The 25,626-nt window shown below is 50.3% G+C and overlaps 9 protein-coding genes across 9 annotated transcripts; 5 read left to right on the top strand and 4 right to left on the bottom strand.

Moving 5' to 3' along the window:
• Positions 1 to 17: 17 nt before the first annotated feature.
• On the bottom strand, positions 18 to 2,074 carry ASPACDRAFT_117812 (DNA primase subunit PRI2). The gene is made up of 3 exons (XM_020196099.1): positions 1,808 to 2,074; positions 1,199 to 1,749; positions 18 to 1,145 (listed from the first exon to the last, which is right to left on the bottom strand). Exons 1-3 carry the CDS (start codon positions 1,995 to 1,997, stop codon positions 384 to 386), a joined length of 1,503 nt encoding a protein of 500 aa, XP_020057398.1. The 5' UTR covers positions 1,998 to 2,074; the 3' UTR covers positions 18 to 383.
• A 1,277-nt stretch (positions 2,075 to 3,351) lies between these two features.
• On the top strand, positions 3,352 to 4,179 carry ASPACDRAFT_27736 (adenylate kinase ADK2; the record flags this gene model as incomplete). The annotated part of the gene is made up of 2 exons (XM_020199513.1): positions 3,352 to 3,523; positions 3,602 to 4,179. The coding sequence occupies 2 exons, from the start codon at positions 3,352 to 3,354 to the stop codon at positions 4,177 to 4,179; spliced, it is 750 nt and encodes a 249-aa protein (XP_020057397.1).
• Positions 4,180 to 4,676: 497 nt separating this feature from the next.
• Positions 4,677 to 5,688, bottom strand: ASPACDRAFT_42557 (thermonuclease family protein; the record flags this gene model as incomplete). Its single annotated transcript, XM_020201121.1, has 2 exons — positions 4,677 to 5,138; positions 5,320 to 5,688. 2 exons carry the CDS (start codon positions 5,686 to 5,688, stop codon positions 4,677 to 4,679), a joined length of 831 nt encoding a protein of 276 aa, XP_020057396.1.
• Positions 5,689 to 6,065: 377 nt separating this feature from the next.
• Positions 6,066 to 7,985, bottom strand: ASPACDRAFT_117808 (putative peroxisomal carrier protein). The gene is made up of 4 exons (XM_020196098.1): positions 7,430 to 7,985; positions 6,794 to 7,344; positions 6,492 to 6,729; positions 6,066 to 6,442 (listed from the first exon to the last, which is right to left on the bottom strand). The coding sequence occupies exons 1-4, from the start codon at positions 7,528 to 7,530 to the stop codon at positions 6,319 to 6,321; spliced, it is 1,014 nt and encodes a 337-aa protein (XP_020057395.1). The 5' UTR covers positions 7,531 to 7,985; the 3' UTR covers positions 6,066 to 6,318.
• A 577-nt stretch (positions 7,986 to 8,562) lies between these two features.
• ASPACDRAFT_117807 (calpain-like protease PalBory) lies at positions 8,563 to 11,731 on the top strand. The gene is made up of 4 exons (XM_020196097.1): positions 8,563 to 8,855; positions 8,926 to 9,302; positions 9,356 to 9,584; positions 9,640 to 11,731. The coding sequence occupies exons 1-4, from the start codon at positions 8,805 to 8,807 to the stop codon at positions 11,542 to 11,544; spliced, it is 2,562 nt and encodes an 853-aa protein (XP_020057394.1). The 5' UTR covers positions 8,563 to 8,804; the 3' UTR covers positions 11,545 to 11,731.
• A 159-nt stretch (positions 11,732 to 11,890) lies between these two features.
• On the top strand, positions 11,891 to 13,645 carry ASPACDRAFT_77911 (uncharacterized protein). The gene is made up of 4 exons (XM_020205073.1): positions 11,891 to 12,022; positions 12,104 to 12,204; positions 12,285 to 12,412; positions 12,470 to 13,645. The coding sequence occupies exons 1-4, from the start codon at positions 11,920 to 11,922 to the stop codon at positions 13,377 to 13,379; spliced, it is 1,242 nt and encodes a 413-aa protein (XP_020057393.1). The 5' UTR covers positions 11,891 to 11,919; the 3' UTR covers positions 13,380 to 13,645.
• A 313-nt stretch (positions 13,646 to 13,958) lies between these two features.
• On the top strand, positions 13,959 to 15,607 carry ASPACDRAFT_42553 (uncharacterized protein; the record flags this gene model as incomplete). Its single annotated transcript, XM_020201120.1, has 3 exons — positions 13,959 to 14,323; positions 14,406 to 14,487; positions 14,573 to 15,607. 3 exons carry the CDS (start codon positions 13,959 to 13,961, stop codon positions 15,605 to 15,607), a joined length of 1,482 nt encoding a protein of 493 aa, XP_020057392.1.
• A 3,542-nt stretch (positions 15,608 to 19,149) lies between these two features.
• On the top strand, positions 19,150 to 20,436 carry ASPACDRAFT_27294 (NAD-dependent epimerase/dehydratase family protein; the record flags this gene model as incomplete). The annotated part of the gene is made up of 3 exons (XM_020199485.1): positions 19,150 to 19,201; positions 19,290 to 19,451; positions 19,526 to 20,436. The coding sequence occupies 3 exons, from the start codon at positions 19,150 to 19,152 to the stop codon at positions 20,434 to 20,436; spliced, it is 1,125 nt and encodes a 374-aa protein (XP_020057391.1).
• A 1,061-nt stretch (positions 20,437 to 21,497) lies between these two features.
• ASPACDRAFT_1899790 (DNA topoisomerase 1) lies at positions 21,498 to 25,378 on the bottom strand. Its single transcript, XM_020198756.1, has 6 exons — positions 25,034 to 25,378; positions 24,643 to 24,827; positions 22,974 to 24,557; positions 22,682 to 22,921; positions 22,172 to 22,621; positions 21,498 to 22,107 (listed from the first exon to the last, which is right to left on the bottom strand). The coding sequence occupies exons 1-6, from the start codon at positions 25,086 to 25,088 to the stop codon at positions 21,973 to 21,975; spliced, it is 2,649 nt and encodes an 882-aa protein (XP_020057390.1). The 5' UTR covers positions 25,089 to 25,378; the 3' UTR covers positions 21,498 to 21,972.
• Between the last annotated feature and the right edge of the window lie 248 nt (positions 25,379 to 25,626).

Raw genomic sequence — 25,626 nt, 5'->3', positions numbered from 1 at the left:
GAATTTCTTTCTTTTTTCACGCCGACATCATCTTTCTCAGCTTCTAGCCACCTCAATGGTGAAGTTGTTTACGCGTCGAGCGAAGAGTAAATCTGACCCGTTGCTGGGCACCTGGCTTTGAAAGGACGTTTTGTTCCTTTTGGATAATTTGGGAATCAGCTGTGGTCAAATCCCTAATTTCTTATAATATATTTTCCTTCAGAATTGGATCTGTGTATCGCAATATTGACATTCCCGTGTAATATTTACATAAAAGTGTGCCGAAAAAAAGTGTGCTGTATCCCAACGCAATAAACCAAACCCGACGCCTTATGGACTAAAAATTTCGCAAGAAAAGACAAACGCAATAGAAACATATCGTCGTAGACTCCCACGCAAGCTATTTAAGAACTCTTGGACGCCCGGGCTGTCTGCTTCAACAAGAAACTGCGCTTGAAGTAAGTGTTGGGGTGAACGATGGTGTCCAAATCCACTTGGTTCCATGAACCGTCTTCCTTGACTCTTTTGATCTCGGTCTTGTGAGTCGATTCGAAGACTCTGTTGCAAGCGATATGATACCGCATTTTCTCGACATCTTCTCGCACTCCACGGAGAACTTCCTTGTCATTGACGCCGGTGGTCTGAAGCAACCCAATGAGATTGTCGACCGAGTAATGGCGATAAGGGCATCCATGAGTCTGTCCAACTCCAGGGTTTGAGTCGCCTAAAATCTTCTGGCATGAATAAGGAGGATATCCTCGACCTCGGCGGTTCACATCGCCTCCCACATCACCATAAGCGTGGCGAATATTGTACTTGTATCGAGAGTTGAACTCGTCATCCGTGAAACCCTTGAACGACTGGCGCCAGAAAATGATGCATTCTTCGAGTGACAATCCAATACCCTTGAGGAACAGGGTGTATTGGAGTCGCCCATAGTGCTTGAGATGGTTGTTTTTCCGTAGGTTCATGTGGAGACTGCGCATACACAGTGGGAAATGTTGAGAAAGCTGGTCGATGTTGTTGGCAGTGATTGCAGCACCGTCAACAAACCCTTCACCTTCCGAATAAACAGACTCGGCGCTTCCAAAGTTCTTTGACAAATGATTCAAGATTGGAGTTAGACGATCATCCTCATCCAACCGCGGTAGTGCCCGACTCGTGAGCTGAAGAATGTTAGTGATAGGCAGGATCCTGACAGGGAGGGCAGTGTCCGTACCTCAAGCGCGCGTTCCAATCGGGCAGTGAACTCTGCAATAATCATGCTCAACTGCTCTCTTCCAGGTACATAGGCCTTGCCTTTATACAAGAACACAGATCTTCTCTCGACAAGCTCGGGTACTCGCTCCCAGTCCACTTTGTACCATGCCTCTTCATCCACACGACGTAAGCCTGGGGTGGCACCAATTAAATGCTCTGCCAATCTTTGTCTTTCATCATCCTCCACAGGCTCCCAGTCAAGGTTGAGGCTTTCGATGAAAGCGCGCTTCTCCCTCGTATCATCACGCTGGAAGCGGAATCTGAAGAGCATTGTTTCGGCTCTCACGAAACGCCGACGAAGGTCTTCTGTGGCGGAGAAGGCCAAACGAAGGATGAAGTGTGAATAATGGTCCTTTTGGCGCTCATTCTTAAGTCGCTGGTCAGCCGCACCGTTAGAGGAAGATGTGTTGGATGATAAGGGGAGGTATTTTTGGAGGAGAGGTGTAAGATGCGTCTCTGTCTCTGCCGCGGACTTGTTTCGATAAGAGCAGGCCTCGATTTCAGCCAGTACTGTCGAGAATATGAGTAACAGGAATGGCGTTGGGACTCTTGGGCTATCTGGATATACCTCTTAATCTGTCAATGGCCCATTGCTCAAATTGCTCGAGTGTAATCTCCTCCGTTGGCGGCACGTCGTAGAAATTCAGACGGTGCGGATAGTCTTGCTGCTTGAATGTGGGTGCAGCGAACTGCTTTTTCTTATGGTCGAGGTTGGCCCTTCTCTTAGGGTCAATCCTGAGAAAGTCGCTTCGAATCATGATGAAAGCGTAACAGCGATTCTGACACCCAAACAAGTGTACTGCAATCTCCTCAGCGACCGCAAGACAAATTCGATGTTGGAAGACCTGGCCAGCTCTGGGCCCTCGCGAAGGACGCGGGAACGCGCCGAAAACGCGACACGGTCACGTGAAGATAAATGGCCAACACTGCATCGCGGAAAGCAGCATAGCAGAGATTCCCAATCACATGCATGCACGAGAAACAGATGGGAGTGATCTACGTACTTGAGAAAGTTCCGAACATGTGACAATCTGTTTGACTTACTTCCAATATGAAAACCCGAAGAATGACACTACAAGTTCATGCGCACAGACGGACAACATTTACGATACCCCATGCCATGGCTGAAGCCCTGTTAGACGCAAGTGGACTTGACTACTCGCTGGTAACAGTATATACTGGATTGAAGATCAATTTCCTTGCGCCGTTTCGTTTCCTAGGCAAAGCGGATATTGCCTGCTGTACCTTGTATCCTGGCAGCTGCTATATTGTCAGCAGATGGCATTGTCGCGGTTTTCGCTCTGCATGCGCACAAGTATAGGCTTGACAAGCTCCCACCTGGCCTCACATATATTTCCGATAGGGTCAGAGCCTCATTCGATGCCACGAATGCCTCGCACTGCCTGTGCGTTCGGGAAATCTGTGCCCAGCACAGTCGCCAGCATACTAGCAAGTTCGGCGGTATAATAACCCCAAAGGCGCAATCTCAAGGTTGTCCACTTGGGTTTTGATCAGCCGTGTAAGCTCGTGAGGTCTTGTAGAAGGGTGACGTTGGTCTGAGGGAGAAGACCTATCATTTTACCGTAGTAAACCCCAGAACTGGAACATCATACGCACATATTATTGAGGTAGTGCTACCAATATCCGTACTATATTTGCAAGCCACAAAAGAGAAGCAGAAAGCCCCGGATCGAACTCCGCTCACCGACTTCCTAAAGAGGGAATCATCTACAAATCAACCCCACGATTTCGCGAGTCTTGCCGACTCGAGTCCAGAATTGAATGTCATTGCATCAGCTGAGCACCAGCCATTCTTGATAAGGGCGTAGGCGCAGAATCAACCGACATCTACCGTCGCTTCCTTCCATCAAAACATCTCCCTTCCAACTACAACTTATGTATCAGTAACCACCATCATGGACATCATATAGCGTACCGCCTTCCCGTTATCTGTCCCTGTCTTGAACAAGTTAGACGGCTCAACAATTCTCAACAAGCCGAAGTGCCTCTCAAAAGCCCTTGGGTTAGCCTTGCATTGCGGGCGCGATAATACCTACCTACCTAGATAGACCTCCTCCCCCCTCCCCCCAACAGAAGAACAAACACACAACAATGACGCGCGCTATCCGACCGCTCAGAAAAGCTGCGCGAATCATCCTTATAGGTGCACCTGGAGTCGGAAAAGGAACACAAACAGAGCGACTCCTCACGAGATTCCCCGACCTAGCCTCCATAAGCTCAGGCGACCTCCTCCGGGAAAATGTGCGAAGGAAAACACCCCTAGGTATGCTGATTCCCATTGGCACAATCTTCTGGAATTGTTGCGACAATTGCTAATGCTCTTTTTTCTCTCGTGCGATAGGTCTCAAAGCCGAGGCCGCAATGCAGTCCGGTAACCTTGTCCCCGATTCGATGATCCTCGAGCTTATATCGTCGGAACTCGAGTCCAAAGGCTGGCTTCCTCCACCCACAGCCACAGCCACATCAATGACAGCAGCAGCAGCAGCCGCACCTAGTTCTCCGTCGGTCTCTGCCAATGCCTCCTTCATCCTCGACGGATTTCCTCGCACCGCGACGCAGGCGTCAAGCCTCGACAACCTCGTGCCCGTGAACTTCGTTGTCCACCTCGTCACACCTCCATCCGTCATTCTCTCCCGCATAGGGTCGCGCTGGGTCCACGAACCGTCCGGAAGAGTCTACAATGCCGATTTCAACGCGCCCAGGGTTCCCGGCAAGGATGATATCACCGGCGAGCCGTTGACCCAGAGACAGGACGACTCGATCGATACGTGGAAGCAGCGGCTGCACAAGTTCGAGGAAACGAGCAAGGCTCTGCTAGAGCACTACCAGCGCAAGGGCTGCCTCTGGCGCGTTGAGGGCGACTCGAGCGATGAAATCAGTCCCAAGCTTTTCGCAGAGATTGAGCGACACTTCTGTTAAGTGTTTTGTGTGCTCTCCCTGGCTGCCTGTATCGGACACGTTTTTTTTGTATCATACATATCCATTTCTCTTTGTTCGGGGGTTTTTTTTCCTTTTCAGTTTTTTGCATTACAGCGGTCCTTGATGGATTGCAGGCATGAGCATCCCTTTCTATATGTTCTACCCTCTCTGCAGCTAGATAATGTCTTATTCAAGACAGCTGGCATCACTTGTGTGGCCAAGATGGCTTATGTGTCAGGTCTTAACGGAGATTACGATATGCCATTGCCAATGCCCACCAAAATCAGGGCGTCCTCATGGAATGTCTTCGTCAACGAACACGAATATTCATGGATGAACTCAATGTGCAAGCTTGAGATATCGCCGGGATCTTATGAAAATGAGCCGTATCGTCATAAGCGCGTAGACGTTATAATCTGCCTCGAAACAAGGGAATGGGGGCACGCGATAATTAACCCATCCTTCCCTGGCAGAAATTTCCGCCCTCGTTGCTTTTTCTAAGTCTTCTTCGTCTCCTCCTTCACCTGTATCGGGTTCTCCAGCCCCATTCGTGTCTTATAATCCCGGGGACTCTCCCACGCCTTGTTGCGGCGGAACCCCTTCCACATGCCCAACCCGCGGAGCTTAGCCCACCGCTCCGCCTGCCGGTACTTGCGCTCGGTCGCGGTGCCACCGAATTCCGCGCCGGACTTGGCCTCGTAGACAGTCGCGAGCCCCTTCCGCAGCATCTCGTACGAGACATCACGCCGCCGGAAGGGGATGGGGAAGTCGAGCGCCCGCCGCACCACCGCCGTCGCGACCACGCGCTGGTACTGATCGTGGCGGTGGACGTACGCGCGCACCCGCCGATTGCTCAGGTAGGCCGTGAGCCACTCGTGGGCTTCCTTGCTGAACGGCTGCGCGGGCCGACCGAAGTGCGCGAGTTCGGGGGCGTCGATGCCGGCCAGACGGATGTGAATCTTTCATAGGTACCAAAAACAAGAGTTAGTTCTGTGGCCAGAAACAAACAAGCAAGGAAAGACCAGGCCATGAAATCGGTGGAGTATTGAGTGATCTCTCGCCCCGGCCATTATTCCCCTCTCCCCACCTCCCCCCCCCCCCGACCGAAGTAGGAATTCATCCGCAAGGGAACAAACATACCGTCTTATCCCTCAACTCCTTCTTCGACGTCGGAACCTTCTTCCACGGCAACCATCCCCACCCGGCCAACCGGCCCCCGGGCGTATGATACAGCCGGAAGTTATCACCGTCGCCGACGCTCGTCACGCGTCCCAGAATACTCCTGCGCCGCATGTACGAGGGTAGGATGCTGCTCGCGTCCGGGAACCAGCGCAGGTAGCGCCCGTGGAGGCCCACAGCGCCGAGGATGCCGGTCGTCAGGATCCCCGTGGCGATCAGGGTTCGGGGCTCGGCGAAGGCGCGCCAGTCGATGCTGTTGTCGTAGGAGTGCCGGTCATTGTTGTTGTCGTCGGTGGTGGGAGATTTGGGAGCCCATGGCGGCCATCTCATCACGGCTCATAGTCCTCCCCCGCTTGGTGTGAGGCTTTCGCTGGGTTTGGTTGTTTGTTTGGGAATGGGGAGGGGAAGAGGGGTACGAGAGGGACGAGGGCGGAGTTGGTTTGGTTTAGGGGGGTTTGGTGCTGGTTTGCCGGGTGTTGATTAGCGGTGAGAAGAGGTTGAGTCCATGTGTTTTGGTTTTCGGCAGTTGGGTAGTTGCCGAGGTGAACTGCGGCCTTGCGGATATATGTCTAGACTATAACTTAGTAGTTATCCGGTCTCTTGAGTTGAAGGGTGCTCTCGAGATTGTGAAGAATCTACAAATTTCATATTTCGTTGGTTCTGGGTTGACTCTGGTGTCTATCAAAATATTTTCAAAATATATAATTGAATCTCTGCATATTGTAATGGTTCTATGGAGATACCAGCATATACATCATGATCAATGTTGCACAATGCCAGCTATTTGATAATAGTGGGCGTGCTCGGTATATGAATTGTCAAAGCATGAATGTAACCAAGTTCAAGTTCGTCAAATCGAGGGTCAAAAGAATGTAGTGAAGTCTAGGGACATGTCTGTTATAGGGTGAAGATAGTAAAGAGCATATATGGATCTGAGGAATTAAGAAGAAGTGATAGAAATCATTTCAAGGTAACTGGCAGACTGGTCTTGGCTGTCGATGTTGCGGAGTCCACTACCTTCTTGAGCTTCTGCGCCCGGAGTTTGCGCAGATAGGCGAACAGAAGGACGAATATGAGTTCAACACTAAAAATGATCAGTTGCTGCTAATGAGCATACTTGGAGACGAGCTCACCGTTCTTTCGTCATCATCAATAGACCCTGCACGAGGAGGCCCTTAGTGATCTGAGGTCCGATGCCCTTGAAGAGAGACAGCGCTCCTTCATTTTTTATAATGTACCGCATGACCTCGCTGAAGGTCTTGAAGGGTTTGCCTTCACGGCCGGGGGGCGGCCGCGACTGAAGGCCGACCTTGGCCACGATCAAAGGCTGCGTCGCAAGCGTGGCCAAAGACTTAGAAAGGGCACCAAGGACTGAGAGAAAGAGAGACAATCAGCATGAGTGAACATCAAATTGGAAGATACGTGAGCTACTCACGAAATGCCTCCCAGGGCTTTAGGTTGGTCTTTCCAGGAAACAGGACATCCTTCAACCGCTGATATGCCCCGTATGTGATCGCGGGGTTGACAACGAGGATCAGACTAGCCTTGAGTCCTCGCCACAAACCAGTCCAGCCGTCCTCACTGTCCACAATCTCTCTCCCCGTTTCGATCAGGCCTCTGCGCTCGCTCTTGTCTTGCGTCTGTTGCCTTGTAGTAATGACAGATACCGGGATAGTGAAGATCTGGGCGACAGCGCCGGCGACAGCGCCCAGCGAGAGCTCAATTGCAGTACCAGGAGGCTTAGGTACCTTGTTGGATGCCATGTAGAGCGATCGCACAATGGTGTACCAGTAGAAATAGGCGAAGTTGGTAGATGCAACACCGATCAAAGCCCCCGTGATACCGGAATATAGACCTTCGATACCCTCCTTCTCCACGATCCTGTTGATGGCATCCAGAGTCGATTTGTAGTGTACCGTCTCATCGGAGCTTTCTTTCTTCGTCTCGTCCGCTTGTTTCACTTGCACTTGAAGTTTGGTTTTCACACTAGGAGTAGAGTAACATAGCCAATTAGCTCAAATCCACCGCATTACGTAGTATGCCAGAGAAATACGGAGGATCAATTGCTCACAGATCAAGAGGGTAGACCATTGCGTTTGCAAGCACGGCACCCGTAGCACCTGCGACGGCGCTGCCCCACGGCGAGAGCGCGGGTTTTGTTTGACCGGCCATTCTGTGTAGAGGAGATGAGGCAATGTGCCGTTATTTTGGATAGGAGAGGAGATTGATGGTGAGGACAATATCAGTCACTGTGAATATCGTCCAGCGCAAGACCGATATCGCCTAATATTAAGTAAGAGTCGAATGCTAATTTCCCTCACCTGGAGGTCTAGCGGTGCGGAATAACTGGGGCCTTGATCGTGAGCGGGGGGGGAGAGACGGGAGAGTCAACGTAGCGCGCCAGAACCACGATGGAAATTGTTAAATGTTACAGCGGTGGATAATAAGGGTCAGAGATCAGGCTTGTCCAGCGAGAAGAAAAGAAGAATAAGTGAGGAGGCCCAAAGCGCATGGAAGAAAGAGAAAATGAGACATGACCAAAGAAGTCCAGAAATCCAGAAAACTAGAGTGATCTGCTGCAAAGAACCAGCCGGGGGATTCCCATCGCACCTCGGCGTGGTTGATTGTCGGTGCTCGCATGACGAAACGAGCCGAGGTCCGTTACTCTTATCGGTCTGGAGCGTGGACTCTCCAGGCTCCATTCCCGTCCCTCTTCTCCGATCCATGATCCAAACAAGAGTCAACTTTAAGGTTCTTTCACCTGATAGACCTGTATGTCATACTACACGGGAAATGTACATATCTTGTTATAGACTGGTCATCATTGATCTGGCCCCTAGGCAAGGATTCTGTACAGTGTACACCATGCATCCTCTCAACCTGTCTGACTCGAGGCTGGCTTTATCATTACCTAATTAGGCGGTTCCAGACGGAAGTCCCATAGTTTCTACTTGTCGTTGAACCGGTCAACAAAAAGGGAGCTTAGGCTCGAAGCCTGAAGCCTGGGGTTCACAGTTGTACATCACTGCACATCACGGCTTTCTGTCCAAGCAAACAAGAAAGCTTTCTTCACATTCGGTGCATGTAACTCTTATGATGATGGACACATGGAACAGGAGTATGTGAATGCCTTATACTCCAACACATAGCGGTAAAGCACGGCAGAATAGCAGCAAGGGAAGATGAGCAGCTGCCTGAGAGGGCAGGAAGCGGGTCCCGCACTGAGCGTGATACCGTAGTCTAACTTACCATTCATCTTCGTTAGACTATCTGAACCGATTTAACTGCAAAACACCCTTCCTTATCAATCTTATCACTATTTGCCCTATTGCACCTTGCTCGGAATGCTCCGCGGCGCGTTCACTGCTCAGCTTCTCATCGCTGCTAGATGATACTCGTTGCTGTGTTATTAGACATTCAAGAATCTAGCTCTCACACACACCAGCATGTCTCGAGCTGCTGCTGCTTCACAGAACTTGCAAATTAGCCAAGCCTTGGTCAGGAGTCCCGGCCCCCAAGCTCATCTGCAATTCAAATTAAGAGCATTTTGGATTGACGATGATATAGACAGCCGAGGAAGATGTACTTGCCGCTACATCTCAAGCGGAGGCTCTTGAAGCAGCTATCAACGCTGCTGAGCACTACATGAAAGCCTTAAGCTTGTCGTCAACCTCAAAGGACAAAAAAGCTCTAGACGCTAAGTGCAAAGATTGGCTTCTCCGGGCCGAAAGAATCAAGGTAGCCAAAGATTGGCGCCTTGCGATTCTCGACCATGGCAGCAATGACCCAGTGACTCGTTACCCTAGATCGGTGCGCAAACTCACAACTCGGGAGGAAATCATTCTTCTCGAGAGTGCGAAATTGAATCATGCAATCTTTCCACCATGGTCAAGTGCTCCAGGATTTGATGAGTTTGAACGACAACTTGGGGAGGACCTCTTTACGTATGTGGAGTAATTATGCACTTCAGCACAAGAATCAATCTGACCTGGACCAGAGACTCGCCCGAACTCCATCTCTCAAACCAACAGAGGGATGTTTTTGCGGGCTGGAAACGACCAAAGGAGCTCCTTTTGCAAAAGCACGCAGGAGAAACAGACATTTCCACTGTCCCGGCGATGGCTGTAACAGAGAAGACTGATTTAGTGCAAGACATGGTAACAGATTGCTCTGTCGTTGCTAGTCTATGCGCTATTACATCTAGGTACGAGCGTGGAATTGATAAGGTACGCCAAGTCACTATAGAATCGTGACATCTTCAAGCGAATCTGACAATTCCAGTTCCATTATCCGGTGGTATATCCCTGCGATCTTCGTTACACAGATCCCAAGCTTTCGCCTTCGGGGAAATACATCTTCTGTTTTTATTTCAACGGGTGTTTTCGCAAGGTGGTCATAGATGATCGCCTACCATCGTCGAAAAAATCACGGTCACTTCATGTGGTCGACCGAAGCAATCCTTGCTATATATGGCCTGCCTTGGTGGAGAAAGCGTACCTGAAGCTTCGCGGGGGATATGATTTTCCTGGAAGTAACTCTGGAACAGACTTGTGGGTGCTGACAGGATGGATCCCCGAGCAAGTCTTCCTTCACCATGAAGACGTCACTGGCGAACAGATCTGGAGGCGGCTTTATAAAGCATTTCAAGCCGGTGATGTTCTTCTGACAATAGGTACTGGAAGATTAACAGAAAGGGAGCAGGAGGAACTTGGCTTAGTGAGTGAGCATGACTATGCCATTCTGGATATGAAGGAGACCAAAAGCCGCCATCAAATGCTCGTGAAGAATCCATGGGCTGGCGATTATGACCATGACAGCAACTTCGAACTCAGCTCTGGCTACGGAGATACGTCTCAAGTCTCACCTGGTACCTTTTGGATGGACTGTGAGGATGTTCTTCAAAATTTTGAAAATCTATATCTGAATTGGAATCCCTCCCTGTTCAGATGCCGACAAGATCTTCATTTTACATGGGACCTCACAACTGATAGAGGACTGGCTGGTTGTTTCGCAAAGAACCCTCAGTTTTCTGTGTCTAGCAATGCTGGCGGTACCGTCTGGTTACTGCTTGGAAAGCATTTTCGGACAGTCGACCATCACCACGAATCTGGGCCACCTGCCCATTGCGACGAGCCCGGATTCATCAGCCTCTATGTTTTTGATGCAGGTGGTCAACGAGTCTCCTTGAGTGACGGGGCACTTCATCGCGGCCCCTATGTTGATTCGCCGAACACTCTAATGAGGTTAGAGATGCCTTCATATACGACCTACACCGTGGTAGTATCCGAGCAATCTTTACCATCCGCAAAGCAGCATTTCACACTATCTGCATTGTCCTCTAGCCCAGTGAGTATCGCGCATGCGCAGAATAAATACAAATTCACAACAAAGGTCCATGGCTCCTGGACCCCTTCGACTGCAGGAGGGAATGCAGAGTCAGCCCGATATCCATTTAATCCCCAATTTAGCTTTAAAATCAGCAGTGCAACTGATATTTCGCTCCTCCTCGAGCCAGAGGAGCCCGACTTAGCAACGCATGTTAAATTGTTCTGGTCTAACGGTCAGCGTATCTCGCGAGTTCGAAGCCGCGACATTGCTGCCGACAGTGGGGACTACCGTCGTGGCGGCTCGCTTGCAGAGAAATTGGGGCTTAGTGAAGGAGTCTACACAATCGTCTGCTCGACTTTCGCGCCCGATCAATTGGGAAGCTTCAACCTCTGGGTTTCTTCCTCCGGTCCATGTGAAGTGAAGCCGCTGGCGCCAGAAGCCGCTGGGCGACGCGCAGTGATATCGGACATTGGAGTCCTGTCCCCTGGGAAAGACCGGATGCTGGCGCCGCTGGAGACCCCACGGCTGACGCGCCTTAAGATAATTGGAAGAAGCAGACAGTCCACGATTGCGAACCGATCCGTTGGGCCTTCGCCTATGTTGATGACAGTCGAACTCGGCCAAGGACCTTACAAAGAGATACTAGCAACATCTGAAGACGGAAACCACAGTGATGCCATTTCGGGTGTGCGCATCGAGGACTTCAATCTGCACCCTAACCTTGAGGACCGTGGCGGAGCGTGGATTGTCATCGAGCGGATTGGGGGACCTGGAGGACAGGTTGAAGACCACTTTGAGGTGGAAATTCTAGGTGAAGAGAAGGTGTACGTTGGAGAATGGATAGTTGAGGATGCATGATTAATCTAGCTAAATCAACAGACGGCTGTCTTGTTGGCTCGAAAACATAGCGCAGGCCATTACACTGTACCTTAAGAGCATTCTGCATGCTAATTCTCCTGTCAAGTAAAAAGATTAGGAGCAACTTGAAACTTGAATGATTAGAAAGTAACGCTTAGGGAGAAATTAATATCGAGGTGGATAATATATGATTCCGCTTGTGGTAGGCCGCCAAGCAGCAAAGCAGGAGACCGCAGCTGTGCCGAGGCGGTTAGTCTAACGATCGGTGCAGTTTCCGCTCCGGAACGTCATCCCCGCCTGCATCACGTTATCTTTCACCCCTCCAAACAACAAACAACGTCAGTGCCCCAAGATCAACTTTCCCATACCGACCTAATGGCCAGCAATATTCCCGCTAGCTTGAAATCCGCGGATATTGGGCGATTTGCCCTCAGGGCAGCTCAGCTTGAACGCGCAAAGCCCGTCGTGGCCTACTGGTGTAAGTGTCATTTGTGCGCCGAAAGTCAGTGCTTCCTGAATGTGATCTGAAGCTAATCATGGGTCCTTTTCCACTTCTTAGGCAACTTTTGGATTGTGAATCAAATAATTGAGAGAGGACTGCACACCTCTGATGATGAGGTTAAGCTGTATACGACGGAGCTGGTGGACAAGCTGGAGGAGGTAAGTCAGGCGCAATTGCTAGCCTAACCCCTTGTGTGCAGTATCTGGATGCTGACATTGCCCTCACTCTCGCCTTAAAGTTCAAGAACGAAAACCCCGACAATGACGCTGTGACGGATGCTGTCGCAGCTAATGCATATGTAGAGCAATTTGCTCTGGAGGTCCTTGGGCGTGCGGAGGCGACGATGAAGGCCAACAAAGTGACGAAGTTCGTTCCGCCCTACGCAACAAGTTCAAATAGGATGACAGCTAACCGTAGCCATAGACAAACAGCAGATACGTTTCAGGCGGCTGCCACTTTTCTAGAATTATGCCAGATCTGGAACCCTCCGGATGCCGAAATCGCTGCGAAGATCAAGTTCGCCAAGTATCACGCTGTCAGAATCATTAAAGCAATCAAAGCTGGAGAAGATCCGAATGCGTCAAACCCCGTTATTGCTGAGGAGGAGGAAGAAGCAGTGGCCGACCTAGAGCCTAGACCAGATGATCCGGAAGTGCAGGCCATTGTCGGATCCCTGCCCATCCAGCCGAGGCAGCCGTCCGTAGAGGACGTCCAGGATGACTCTGGAGACGCGTCGCAAGCACCGCTTGTCTTACCAGATACACCAAACACAACGAGAGACAGTGCCTCTGTCTACCAGCGGACTGGATCACCTTCCGGAGTCAAAGTGGAGGACGATACAGAACAAGGACTGGACCTACCCTCTGCACCAGAGACATTTGCATCTTCATCAGGCCCCGTACCTGATCTTCCGGACACCCCTGGGAATATAGACGGGAATCGTGCTCCTGCGCCTTCCGACTCATTCCATTCTTTCCCTCCACCATCCAACATGGGACCCGCAACTCCATCCGTGCCCTCTCATGACGCCAGCTATTTTTACAGCAAATCGTCACCTAGTACCGCAGTGCCTCCACCTTTCGTGCAATCCACATCAGGCACGGTCCCTGTAGTTACCCGCCCAGCGCACCAGAACTTCCCGTCCCCCACGCCTCCAGCGCCAGCACCTGTTGCTTCACATTCTGGTCCGACGAATGCGCAGCCAGTTGACGATCAAGCTATTGCGCTTGCACAGAAGCACGCTCGCTGGGCAGTATCGGCACTGACATTTGATGATGTCAATACAGCCATCAAAGAACTCAGGAACTCGTTGCGCTACTTGGGAGCGGAATGAGGATACCTTCCATGTATACCTAGCTCAGCAAACGTTGTTTGTCTTTAGAGATACCTTTTCCCCAATCCTGTTGTTAATGCGTGTCAGCAATTGTTTCATGGCGTGACACCCCATCTTTAAATGAATTGATGACTTCCAATTTCTTCTGTTCTGTTTGTCACTCTTGCGAAATCTTTGTCCCTGAAGATATAGCGATATCTATCTTTCCCTTTTGTTTCACCAGCCGGCGATGGAGTAAGGAAGCATCGTCATGTTCATTCCAAATCAAAACTGACTTACAAAACACAAGCTTCATCACAAGTACACACAGCATATTTTCCAGACCATCGCCGCGGCGATGACAAGAAACACGAGTTTCTGACCGTCCTTCACTGCAATCATCGCCAATCTCCCCTCTTTGAATTTTCCACTTGTTCACACCAAGCAACACAGAACACCCACTCCATAATTATTCTCAAACCTTCAACGCACCTGCTACCGGACCTTTTTCAAAAGGCTAGCTGGCAAAAACCTTCAACTACAGACCAACCTTCATCCTTCAGTGATGTATCCTGACTGAATCAAGAAGCTTATCTCATCATGGCACGACGGTCAATCACCTCCAGCACGTCTTCGGACGTGACCTATAACGTGATGAAGGCTGGACTTGATCAAGGCGCGTTGAAACCAGGAAATATAGACCGGGATTTTACCAAATTTCTCGACCTGAAATCAGCGCATCAACGCAAGTTTCTTGAGAGTCTTCGAGACCACGTCCACTTTCGCGGCTTCGAATGGGGCGAATTGCTGAATTCGGAGGCTACCCGACGAACCTGCGCTGAGATTTTTGTGGACAGCGTCGGAAGAACGTACTGGGGTACTGAAGAGAACCGTCGTAAGTACTTGATGGAAGACTCATTCAACGATCCGAGCGCTCTTTGCGTATATCCCGATAGAAGGGAGGAGTAAGTTGCCACCCTTCCCCGTGGCATTCACCGTCACTTAAGTCCCACATTCATGGCCATCTAATCAAGCTAACACTTACAGGATCATCCGAACCATCATGATTCTCATCGAACGCAAGGCCAAAAGTGCTCTGAAACCACGCGCTGATAAGGAACCTTCGAAGGTGAGACCTTCCTTTTCATCGAATATATGTACCTGCCAAAGCTTCTTTTCAACTAGATGTATGCTCACGTTGAACGCGTCACTAGGATAATGCCGCATTCACTCCCCTCGATACCAGTACGAACATGGCATCACATATGACTTCGTCTAGCAAGCATGTGATGACGCCAGCGCCGCATGTCACCGTGCAAGTCGAACGCAAGCCCAAACGCAAGTCCAAGAATTTGTCGGACGAAGATTACAGAGAAACAGACTCCGTCGTTGATGATACGGATGACGGTCAACAGTACACACCTTACATGGCTCGTCACGTGAGACGTTCCTTAACCACGGGAATTCGCCCTTTCAGGTCGATCATGACTTCCCAGGAATGCGATATGGACTCCGACAGCGATCTGATGATGGTGGACTGGAGGACCAAGTGGAGTGACCCTGCGAAGACGAAGCAGGAGCGCTCCCGTCCCGTCAAGATAGAGCCTACTCCCCCTGCCAATAGCGTCGAGATCGAGAAGCCGGACTATTCTCCGATCAAGATGGAGCCACCAGCAAGCCGCAAGAAGAGAAAGTCCAAGAGCAAAAAGCACTCGCTCATCAGACCGGAGTCACAGGAAGTGACGATGGACCTTGACAAACCTGTTGCTGACGACACCTTCACCACCACTGCTGTTACTCCAGGCGTCGAAGCCAACCCGGACGATCCAGATGATCCCGTCTATTTCCTCGTTACCGCGACCTCCCAACCGGGCATGGGCTCGGTCTGGGTCCCCTACCGCGACTTCCGCTCGGCGGAGGAGTTCATGCGCTGCCTGCGACAGGAATGCCGTCTGGACAACTGGAGCCCGTCCCGTCAGCTGAGCCACGACGTGAGCGGTCACTCCCTGACCACCATAAAGCCCGTCGTCGTGGCCGCCTCGGTGAAGTTCGACTGGACTGACTTCGAGATCCGCGTCCGCCAGCACCACGACCAGGACTGGACGATGGTGCAGCAGGAGCTGCAGAAGGCCATGGAGGGTCGCACCCAGCTTCTGGAATCGGGGTCGCTGACGTCTGCCTTCAAGATACGGGTACTGCTGCACGTCGTGGAGGAGGATATGCTGCTCGCGGACCCCAGGTACCACTGATTTGGATTTTGAGCTTTCCAAGGCAAACAGCTAATGTGATATGTTTGGTTTGACAAGTCATTTACGTACGGTGGTGCACTGCTACGTTATCCTGTCTAGCCCAGTACAGTACCTACTTGACCGCAACCCCCCTCTCTTTCCTCCCTGCTGCTGCATAGTGATTTCTCTTAGGAACGGTTGGTGGTGGGCGGTAGAATATTTTCTTTTCCGTTTGGAGGAATACTTGGCTTTCCCCTGGGAAGTTTGTGTAAAGATTGTGAAGAAGAATTTGGTTATCACTTCCGAACATCTTGCACGTCATTTTGTCGGACATAAGAGCCAGAGGATACTAATTCTAGATACTAAGAATTAGCCGAGCTACTCCTGAGTCCGTACTCAGTGTATCTAGACTGCCTGGTCCTTGGGGGGAACCAAACAGAATCGAACCTAATTGAATTTTCGCACGAGCCTTCGTATCGCGGAAGTGATGCGCCTTACTTTACCGTTTCTAGTAGTAGTCTAAATTGTCAAAGCCTCTAAGAAGTCTAAAAAGGTTCCTTGCAAAAGACCAAAAATGGCTTGGGGGAGCTTTGTTGAAGCCCCTGCACAAACCATGGGATGACGATCACCCACTGTCCTTGGGACTGGGACTTGGACTGGGACTGAAAGTCAAAAATGATGCGCCATTCAGATTCATTCCCTCCTAACGTGGGACCCCCCGGGAAAAAGGAAGTTTGTTTGGGGAGTTTTGACACCGAGGTTTAATTATCTTTGCTTTCTTTGAAGGGAGGGGAGAATCCCGAACAATTGCCGAGATTTCGTGATGCTCATAGACACTAATGCTCACTCCATAGTCTTCTTTTCTCCAGCACACTGACTAGTAGTGATAGGGAAGACGAGGAGGAGGATTTTGGAGCCTCGATTCGCGCCATGGCTCGGAATTCAATTCCAAAATATATGTATCCCATTCTCAGTGCTTGTTAGTCGTGCTGTCCGAGCGGTCTGATCCCGTGCGACTGGGTTGATGGGCCCAGTTCCGGCCAGTCTTAATGCCCGAATGAAGTGTGGGTTATTTAGTGAAGAAAATGAGAAACGGAGTCACTACTTTATGGAGTACTACTCGGAGTAGTATGGATGAATAGGAGGAGAGGGGGGGGGGAGGGAGCGGGGGGGAGGGCGGGTCGAAGTGAAGCATCACCGAGAAGTTGATATCAATAGTGACGGTTCCAAAGTTGCCGCGGATAAGCGTTCAATAGTACCTGAATTGCTTTTTCACGCCCCTTTTCGTCCTTTTGTTCTCTTCAAACCGTTGCTTGTGGCTCTGTTTGCAAGGACGTGGGCTCGTTGAGGTTTGTTTGTCTACCTCGTCTATCCGATTGGATCAGTATTGACGTGTGTAGATAGGAATGCGAAGCAGAGGAGAGGGGAAACGTCCAGGGAAGATCTAGGCTTAGTCGCAGACGCGATCGAAGCGAATTGCCGACGCCCTATACAGTATGCAGGCACTTCTCCGGCGTCAGACTTGCGATATCGCAAATTAATAATCCAGGAGGAATCACGAGCAATTAGTGGTTACCCACCAGCAAGTAGCCTTGACTCGTAGCATCATTTTATGAGACGCAGATCATCGATGCTATTGTTCCTACGGTTGATCATCCCAGTCTCTCCCAGTTTCACAATTGACGGTTTGCGCGCCCGTCGCCGCCTTTTCTTGTTTACCCTGCGTTGAGCATTTAATCTGGGACGCTTGGGTCATCTTGTCTTTTTCTTCCTCCGAGACTTTTCTTTTGAGGAGAGGAATTTGAGCGTGTTGTGGTGGCAAAGAGGGATTGACAATTCAACATCATCATCTTCATGTTTGCTTTGACAACCGATTTTCTTTTCTTTTCCGTTTCCTTTTATTTTGCAACGGATACGTACTCGACATCCCACCCCTTCCCTTTCAGGGAATGGGGAGGCAATAAATGGGTTCAGAAACCCACTTAGAGGCGGGACTATGATCGGACGGTGTCCCTGACGAACGGACAACGTCCCACAACGCGTGCTTGGCAGGGGACGGATTGATGAATCCATTTGTCTTTCCTTGGTTTGGGGACCTCTCCGAAATGCTCGAGGGACGCTTAAAATTCGCCCACTTTCCTGTACGAGGGCAAAGGAGCGAGTGGGAAGCCCTCGCCGGGGGCGTGTGGTATCCACTGCGCCGGCGAAATTTCTAGACGCAGCGCTAGCGGCGTTCATTCGGTAAAAGAAGCGGTTTGGAATGATGATGTGCTCCCCCTCTTGTTCCATGCGAATCTGCAGTTTGTTATTGGTGGCAGCGGCGGCGGCGGCGGCGGCGGCGCTGCTGGTGGTGGTGGTTTGCAGACCTGCAGTACAGTACCTAGAGAATGGCCTAGGTAGGAACATAATCTTGCTTGGTAGCACCAATTTTTTTGTTGGGAGGTACAGTCAATACAATAGAGGAGTAGAACGGTTGTTTCCAGTCGCATCACCGGGCCACATCATTCGCATGGGTGGAAGTTACACCAGAGGGAGATAGAGAACTGTCTGGAGAAAAATGGCATCATGATCAGCATTGGAGTGACATGATGCCTCTCTCTGTCTCTCTCTCTCTCTATCTCTCACAGGCTGTGCGCGACGTAGGGTGAAGGTCTGGGAAGGGTGTTTGGAATTATGTTGTCTGCCGCTTTCTCCAGTATGGTGGTCCGTTCGTATGTCTCAGCTTGGGGACATTGGTGAGGAACTGAGGATGGGGTGGGTATATACAGATAGAATCCCTGGTCAGGCAAAGCTTCGCATAGTCGGCGGACTGAGTCTACTAGCAAGTGGCTCAATTAGTCGACAGGACTTTTTTGATGCGCAAAATGATAAGTATACATGATGATCACATCAGAAACCACGAGAGTACTCCGATGTTGAGATAGACACCAGAGTAAATCTGAAAGCGTTGGTTAATTGATGGATGGATGGATGGCTTGAGAAGGGAGAAACAAGAACAAACAGGTAGGTTGTTAGTGCATCATGATTATTATTATTATCAGGATTAATATTATTCTCATAGTTCGTTGGTCCCTCCCAAAAGAGAAGATAGATGAATGGATGAGTGGATGAGTGAGTGGATGGATGGATGGCTGCTTTCTCTTCTCCCCTCCCCGTCCGCCTTCTCTTTCTCATCCTCTCCTCTTCCTCCCTCCTTCATCTTTCTCATCTTCGGTCTCCTCCTTTTCTTCCTTCTCTCTTCCCCTCCTCCCCTCCTCACTCTCTCATACTCCAATTACTGACATTAATTTCCTTCTTATTCATATATTGCACTATTAACCTCTGCTGCATCCTCCGTGACAGCATTCCCCCCCCCTCCTCCTTCAGCTTTCTCCCTCCCTGCGTCTCTTCCGCCCCCTTTTCCTCCCCGCATTCTTCCATTGACTGGTACGCGCTCGGGTGCGGGGTGTGCCTGTCAACATACTGCCACTTAACACGAGCTAGTTCATTATCTGAACAAAGCTGAAGCTTCTCTTCTGTCTCAACTCCTATCACTAAGCTCGCTTCTTGTCACATTCCTCGTCATGGCGGATGATCAGGCAAAAAAGCCCGCCGTTCTGATCGTGGGTGGTCTTGGTATGCATGCCTCCTGACGGTTCCTCTTGATCGTGCAGAAACCAGCTGGGTGTTGTACAATCCGACTTACATGCCATTGCATTTGTAGGGTTCGTTGGTCGCCATCTTGCCCTGTATATCCACGAAAACAACCTGGCCTCGGAAGTCCGACTGGTCGACAAAGTCCTCCCTCAGCTCGCCTGGTTGGCCCCTGAGTTTCAGGAAGCTTGCTCGAAAGACAAGTTTGTCCAAGCTGATGCCAGTCGAGAACGTGAGTCGACAAACTCGATCCGACTTGCTTTTGCGCGCATGTCATAGCCTACTGACACTCCGCGTATTTGCTAGAGCACTTTCCCCGGATCTTTGACCGTGCCAACGGCGAACAGTTCGACTATGTGATAAACTGTGGTGGAGAAACCCGACACTCTCAGCCTGATGATGTTTACGAGGTCCGCAGCTATGCCCTCACCGTTGCCCTCGGTCGCGAAGTCGCCCGTCGAGGCATCCGCTCTTTCGTCGAGTGCTCGACTGCACACGTTTACAAAGGTGGCTCGAGTCCGCGCAAGGAGGACGACAAGTTGCAGCCCTGGCACAAGCTCGCTAAGTGGAAGATGAAGGCCAGTGAGGAGCTGCAGAAGATCCCCAACCTTCACTACTGCTTGCTTCGGTTGCCACACGTCTATGGCGAGTATGATTCCGGTTATTTTGCAATGGGTATCTGCCTTGCGCGAGTCCACTTGGAATTGCAGAAGAACTTGGAACTTCTCTACACAAAGGATCTGAAGATCAACACAATCTACATCAAAGATGCAGCAGGTGCGCTCTGGAAAGCAGCAGAATGGAGGGCAAGCGCTCCGACGGATGGGTCGGCCCCCATTGCTTTCAACGTGGTCGACCATGGTGATACTCGCCAAGAGCACATAGCAGATGCTCTGTCGGAGGTGTTCGGCATGAAGGTTGAGTTCCTCGGTTCTTTGGCATCTCAATTCGCTAAGATGAACCTGGACGATGTTGTGGATGATATGAACGAGGAGTGCCTACAGGGCTGGGCCGACCTGCTTGAAGAGAAGAAAATCGAAAGGCCAGGACCGATCAGCCCGTTCTTGGAGCGGGATGTTCTCAGGGACCAGGACATGTCCATCGATGGCACATTGTTTGAAAAGACCACGGGATGGAAGCCTACTCGTGAGCGCTTCGATGCTGATGCTGTTCGGGCCATGGTTGAAAGCTACAAACGAATGGGCTGGTGGCCTTAAACATATGGGTCGACGCGAATCTCCTTACTGACCACCACTTTCTAAACATGATACGCGCAAGTGTCATAGCGACCGATTCGGACGAACCCATTGCGTGTGCTTTGATACCCCGGCCGTGAATCACTACGGCCTTGCACCAGGTCAGATCAACCTGACTCGACCCGCCAATTTGATAAAAGCACCTAGACCTTGTTTTCCCATTGAATTCCTTTCGCTTCCAGTACGGACATTGTACAACATGGAAATCACGGATCTTGCGCTTTGTAATATTATTATCCCATGCTTGGGACACTCTGGGTTCCTGTTATCGAGCGATTGGTATGTACTACTATATTCTTGACTTTCTTGTCAATTGGTGTTTGGAGTATTCCCTGTCGATGTTTCACAAGTCCCCATGTTCTGATCATGACCTGCATCTACACAGCTAGTTTTTCTTCTGCCGCGCTGCATCTCGATGGGCTGAGCCTGTTTTGAGAATGTTGATACCTCGTGATTCCACAGTCGCTTTCTGTATTTTACTTCTTTGCTGCACTCCATCTTGGCCATGGATTTCAACACCCATTTCCCTCCCACCTTCAGGAGTTGTATTTCTTCATTGATCTCTTGTGATCTTTCCATACTCCTTCGCATCGATGAGGCATGAACAGGACTCAATGATGTTTTTTTGCGCATCAAAAATGATATTTATCTTTTCGGATAGAAAGGCCAGGTCGGCACGTCGCACGCGGGCGTGGTTCAAATCCATGTGTGATCATTGCGTTGAGCATGCAAATCTCAACTTCTCGTTTCCTTCTCGGGTTAAGTTTATGTAGTTTTGCTAAAACCAAAGGGGGGCGGGCGAAGGCAGATATCAAGATGTGAGAGAAAGAACAATTTACCAGGAAAACACATTCCTTCCGTCTACCCGTCCACAACGCTGCTTCTAGACTGTGCACAGAATTAGAACCCGGGAGATTCGAAAATACTCATCACGTGGTCTGTTCATCGATCCCAGGGATCGTCATTGGGATATCCCGAGCTAAACTGCGACAAGAAAAGATACGCAAAGCCATCTGACGTATACTGAACAAGGATATTGTTCCTATACTATACTAATCGTACCACATATATAATGTTTATATGAATCTTATGATCTTGTCACTGTATTTATCTACCTCCATCCTGGCCCGCTCCTTGATAGCGGTTGTTTCCATTCGCTCCCCTTCTTTTTTTTTTTTGGCTTTTCTCGTGCGATGTTAAGTCTTCCTTTCCAAGGTTCTCAATAGAAAGAAGAATAGATAGATGAAATCAGAGGCAGAGAAAAAAACAAAAGACGCGAGGCTCCAGAAATGCAATCAAAGGATGTATTGGGGGCATGGCATGCATTGTTTCCAAGCATTCACGCGTATTGAGAGGTAAAACAAGAGAGAGGTCAGGAGGGAAGGAGAGGAAAAAAAATAAAAAGTATGGATAGTTAAAGCAGCATGAAGGAAGTCTTTAACCGTAAGAAGTATGTATCCAAGTTTCGAGCGCGATCTAACACAAGAAACAACTAAATCAGAATTCCCAGGTCTCGTCAACGGATTTGATGGCCCATTCGAACTTCTCGCGGAGAGCCTTGGAGAAGAACTTCTCGATGGGGACGTCGAACTTCTTACTGAAGACGACGGTAAGACGGGGGTCGATATAGTTCTAGACACAGATAAGTATGAATGGCGGATCAACTGGCAGAGAGGGAAACGGGGAAAAAACCCACAATCTTCGAAGTACCCAGGGCAACCTCCTTGTTGTCCTCCTTGTCTTGAGCTTGGAGCTCCATCGTCTCAATACGCTGCTCGAGCTTCTTGATGGCGGTCTCGAGCTTCTCAACGGTGGGAGCCTTGCCTTCGGCTTCCACCTTGCCAGTCTTGTTCTCCTTGTTGAACCTCTTCTCCATGTCCTTAACGACCTCAAGACGAGAATTCAGCTCGCTTGCCTTCATTTCTTTCTCTCCATCAGCAACGAGCTTCTCGTTGTCCTTCTCGAACTTCTTCTGGATCTTCTGCCGTTGTTCTTCAAGCAGGAAAGCCTGGTGTTCCTTGACCCATTCCATATCCATATCCTCATCCATCTCGAAGAACTTGGCGCCTTTCTTCTTCTTCAGCGTGGGCTCAAGGTTGAGCATCTGCTGCTTGAAGCGCCAACGCTGATAGCGAAGACCCTTGATCTAATTTGCCGGAAACACATTAGCTGCAATTCTGATGAGGTGTCTGCAGGGTTTGCTTACGCGTTCGCTCATCTTCTCCATTTGGTTGGCATGGGACGCAGCGACAGTCCGTTTGTGGTTACAGAGAATAGCGACCTTGCGGTTGGCATCGTTGTAGGCCTTCACCTTCTCCGCAATGTTACCCGTTGCTTTCATCTCCTTGAGCAACGTAGACATGGTGTGGGAGGCGTTGTAGGTGCGGAACACTTTCGCAGTCAAGCCTTGCATGTAACCAGACAAGTGCTTGTTGAGTGCAGATGTCTAAGGAAGTCAGATTGCGATGATAGCGTGAGCTAGGAGCAGTGCAACATACCGTCAATCGATCGAAAATCTCGTCACCCTCCTTCTTGGGCGCCTTCTTGAAGATTTTGAGGTTCTTGAAAACCTGCGCATCGACTTCGACTTCATCATAGAACCGAATACTGTCTTTACCCAGGAAATCGAAGACAACCTTATTCGGAGGCTTGAGAGTGACATTCTCGTACTTGAGAGAACAACAACCCACGGTTTCAGCCTCGTCTTCACCCTTCTCATTACCCGCACGAAGGGCAAACTGATCGATGAGGTAGACGGCGGTGGCCTTCTGTCGCTCGACCATTAATGCATGCTTGAGGTTCTTCTGGTAATCCTTGCGAATGCGGGCGATATGGTGCTTCAATTCACGAGCCTTTTCGAACTTCTTATAGTCACTCTGGCCCTTGACATCGGAATTGGCAGCAAGCATAACGTACTTGTAATTTCCGTTGATGTTCTCTTGCCACATGGCAAGCCATGTGCCTTCTTGGTCGTTCTTCACCTCCTTCCAACTGTGGCCTTCGGGTGGTGGAGGAACGGGGGCGTTTTTCCCGATGTTGATTGTGATCTGCTCCGGCATCACTCGAGCCTTGACACGGCCGGTCTTGGGATGCTCACCACGACCACGGAACAAGGCCGGCGGTTCGACTCGGAAGTTGCCGACTTTCTGCTTGCGACCGTCCCACATGCAGTACATGTAAGGAGCTTCTTGTTCATCTTTCTCGGCCTTTAAGCGCTTCTTCTCGGCAGGAGGCAAGTTCTTCTTCTCGAGGCGCTTCATGTCATAGTACGCGAAAATGGGTTGAAAGTCACATTTGGAGAACTCTTTGATATCAACCTTGTTGCCTTTGGAGTCGGTTGCGCCCCCGGTCTTCTTGAGGATGTCCCGGAAATCCATAAAGAAATTCTTCTGGAAAGTGGGGTTTTCGACGTGGTGAGTCGAGTTCAGCATGCTGCCAAAGAAACCGGCGACCTCTTCCGCGTCAGGATGAAGATTGACGGGGATGCCGTCATATTTCATCTTGACATTTTTAGGAAGAGGTTCATAAGGAGGAGGGAAGACCACGCCATTGTGTTCGAGCGTAGTCCACTTGATCGTGCCGTCGCCCTTGGTCGGATCCTCCCACCACTTATACTCCTCCTCCTCGTCGGCATCCTCAACTTCCTCGCTCTCTTCCTTTTTCACGGGGGTTGCTTTGGGGGTCGCTTTTGCGCCAGAGGCTTTTGCGGCCGCAGCTCCTCGCTTGACGGTGGTGACAGCAGTCTTCTCTGGAGCTCTGACGTGTTTGGCTGTCTTTTTCACGATACTGGGCTTCGCGTCCTCGGGCTCCTTCTTCACGCCATTGGTTTGCTTCTTAGCCGCTGTTGCCTTGGTGGTCTTCGGAGTAGCCGTGCTGCGGCTGGACTTGGCTTCTTTCTCGCCTTTCACTTGGATCCGTTTTTTCTCGGCAGCGAGCTTCCTCTCGATGGGGACATCCGAGTCTGATTCATCCCCGATGGCGGTTTCGGAAGCCTTCGGGAGTTTGCGACCGTTGAGCGCGAGAGGCACGTCATCATCCGTCTCAGGGTCCTCGTGCTTAACAGACGTGCGACGACGCTTGCTCTATCGAAAAGTCAGCCGATTGACTAGATTCGTAACCGACGTTGAACATGGAAAACTGGGAGTGGCGAAGGTAGGTGTGGCGTACCAAAGGTTGATCCTCCTCGCTGCTTTCCGGCTCAGCATATGACTTGATTTGACCAACACTGTTGCGCGACTTCCTCTTCGAAGCGGCGCCGGCTTGAGCATCCGCATCCGCCATCTCAACATCATTTTCAGATTTCACCGGACCGAACCGAATTGACACTCCAGGGTCAACATGACCGTTTGTCTCTGTCGCACCATTCCATGTCAAGTTAGTGGATATACTGGAGTGATCAATGGAGGGTAGAAGCGAAGAAGTAATGACGTTGGGGTGAGGGGTGGGTAGGCGCATTGAGGCAAATGTCACTCAATTAGGATGGGAGAATTGAAGACTGAGTAAAACGTGGAGCGAGAACAGCACGCGAAAGCATGTATGCCAAATTGATGAAACTCACCCATATGGCGACCATTGGCCTGGACGAGTGGGGTGTCATCGTCCGAAGAGCTCATATTTGCAAGGCGACGGGGATGATAGAAGAAGCGCTGAGAGCCAGAGGCCCGGTACGAGGCGATCCGGGAGACGGAACTCGAAGGATGTGAGATTATTGAACCGCTGAAGTTGGCGAATGGAAGAGGCGCTTGACGGAGGGATGCGATCAATGAGAGTCTGGCCAATGAGAGAGCTACCAGAGGACGAAGCGTCACAGAGGAGGAAGATACATCGACGAAGGCCGCTAAGGACAAGAGAGGAGCCAAGAGGGAGACTGAGAAGAGAAGAGAAGAGAAGAGGGAAAGAAAATCAGATGGAGGGCAGGGGAGGGAAACAACCAATGGAGAATGGGGAAGCTGAAAAGAAGGGGAAGAAAGAGGCAGGAGAGATGACAAGAGAGGAAAAAAGACTGAGGGAAGAAAGAGAGAAGAGAGAGAAGAAGAGACGAGAGCGAGGCGAGGACCTGGAATGGAATGGAAAACGAGGCCGTCCCGGGTTTGCGGCCTGAGGCGATTACAGTACTGGGTAGTAAAGTTACCTAACTCTAGTTGTTACTAA

Source organism: Aspergillus aculeatus (assembly GCF_001890905.1).
Source record: "Aspergillus aculeatus ATCC 16872 unplaced genomic scaffold ASPACscaffold_6, whole genome shotgun sequence".
NCBI classification, from domain to species: Eukaryota; Fungi; Ascomycota; class Eurotiomycetes; order Eurotiales; family Aspergillaceae; genus Aspergillus; species Aspergillus aculeatus.
Note: the sequence above shows the minus strand (reverse complement) of the source record. Positions and strands in the feature narration are given on the sequence as shown.

Bases quoted from the DNA above. Each gene is read 5' to 3' on its own strand.
- ASPACDRAFT_117812 (XM_020196099.1), bottom strand. From the start codon at position 1,997: ATGATTCGAAGCGACTTTCTCAGGATTGACCCTAAGAGAAGGGCCAAC. The intron at 1,750-1,807 runs GTATATCCAGAT...TATTCTCGACAG, and splicing joins GGCCATTGACAGATTAAGAG to TACTGGCTGAAATCGAGGCC. The intron at 1,146-1,198 runs GTACGGACACTG...AACATTCTTCAG, and splicing joins GATTGGAACGCGCGCTTGAG to CTCACGAGTCGGGCACTACC.
- ASPACDRAFT_117808 (XM_020196098.1), bottom strand. From the start codon at position 7,530: ATGGCCGGTCAAACAAAACCCGCGCTCTCGCCGTGGGGCAGCGCCGTC. The intron at 7,345-7,429 runs GTGAGCAATTGA...CTCTACTCCTAG, and splicing joins ATGGTCTACCCTCTTGATCT to TGTGAAAACCAAACTTCAAG. The intron at 6,443-6,491 runs GTGAGCTCGTCT...GATCATTTTTAG, and splicing joins TTGATGATGACGAAAGAACG to TGTTGAACTCATATTCGTCC.
- ASPACDRAFT_117807 (XM_020196097.1), top strand. From the start codon at position 8,805: ATGTCTCGAGCTGCTGCTGCTTCACAGAACTTGCAAATTAGCCAAGCC. The intron at 8,856-8,925 runs GTCAGGAGTCCC...ACGATGATATAG, and splicing joins TGCAAATTAGCCAAGCCTTG to ACAGCCGAGGAAGATGTACT. The intron at 9,303-9,355 runs GTATGTGGAGTA...GACCTGGACCAG, and splicing joins CTTGGGGAGGACCTCTTTAC to AGACTCGCCCGAACTCCATC.
- ASPACDRAFT_77911 (XM_020205073.1), top strand. From the start codon at position 11,920: ATGGCCAGCAATATTCCCGCTAGCTTGAAATCCGCGGATATTGGGCGA. The intron at 12,023-12,103 runs GTAAGTGTCATT...TCCACTTCTTAG, and splicing joins GCCCGTCGTGGCCTACTGGT to GCAACTTTTGGATTGTGAAT. The intron at 12,413-12,469 runs GTTCGTTCCGCC...CCGTAGCCATAG, and splicing joins AAGGCCAACAAAGTGACGAA to ACAAACAGCAGATACGTTTC.
- ASPACDRAFT_1899790 (XM_020198756.1), bottom strand. From the start codon at position 25,088: ATGAGCTCTTCGGACGATGACACCCCACTCGTCCAGGCCAATGGTCGC. The intron at 24,828-25,033 runs GTGAGTTTCATC...ATGGTGCGACAG, and splicing joins GGCCAATGGTCGCCATATGG to AGACAAACGGTCATGTTGAC. The intron at 22,622-22,681 runs GTAAGCAAACCC...CCGGCAAATTAG, and splicing joins TGGAGAAGATGAGCGAACGC to ATCAAGGGTCTTCGCTATCA.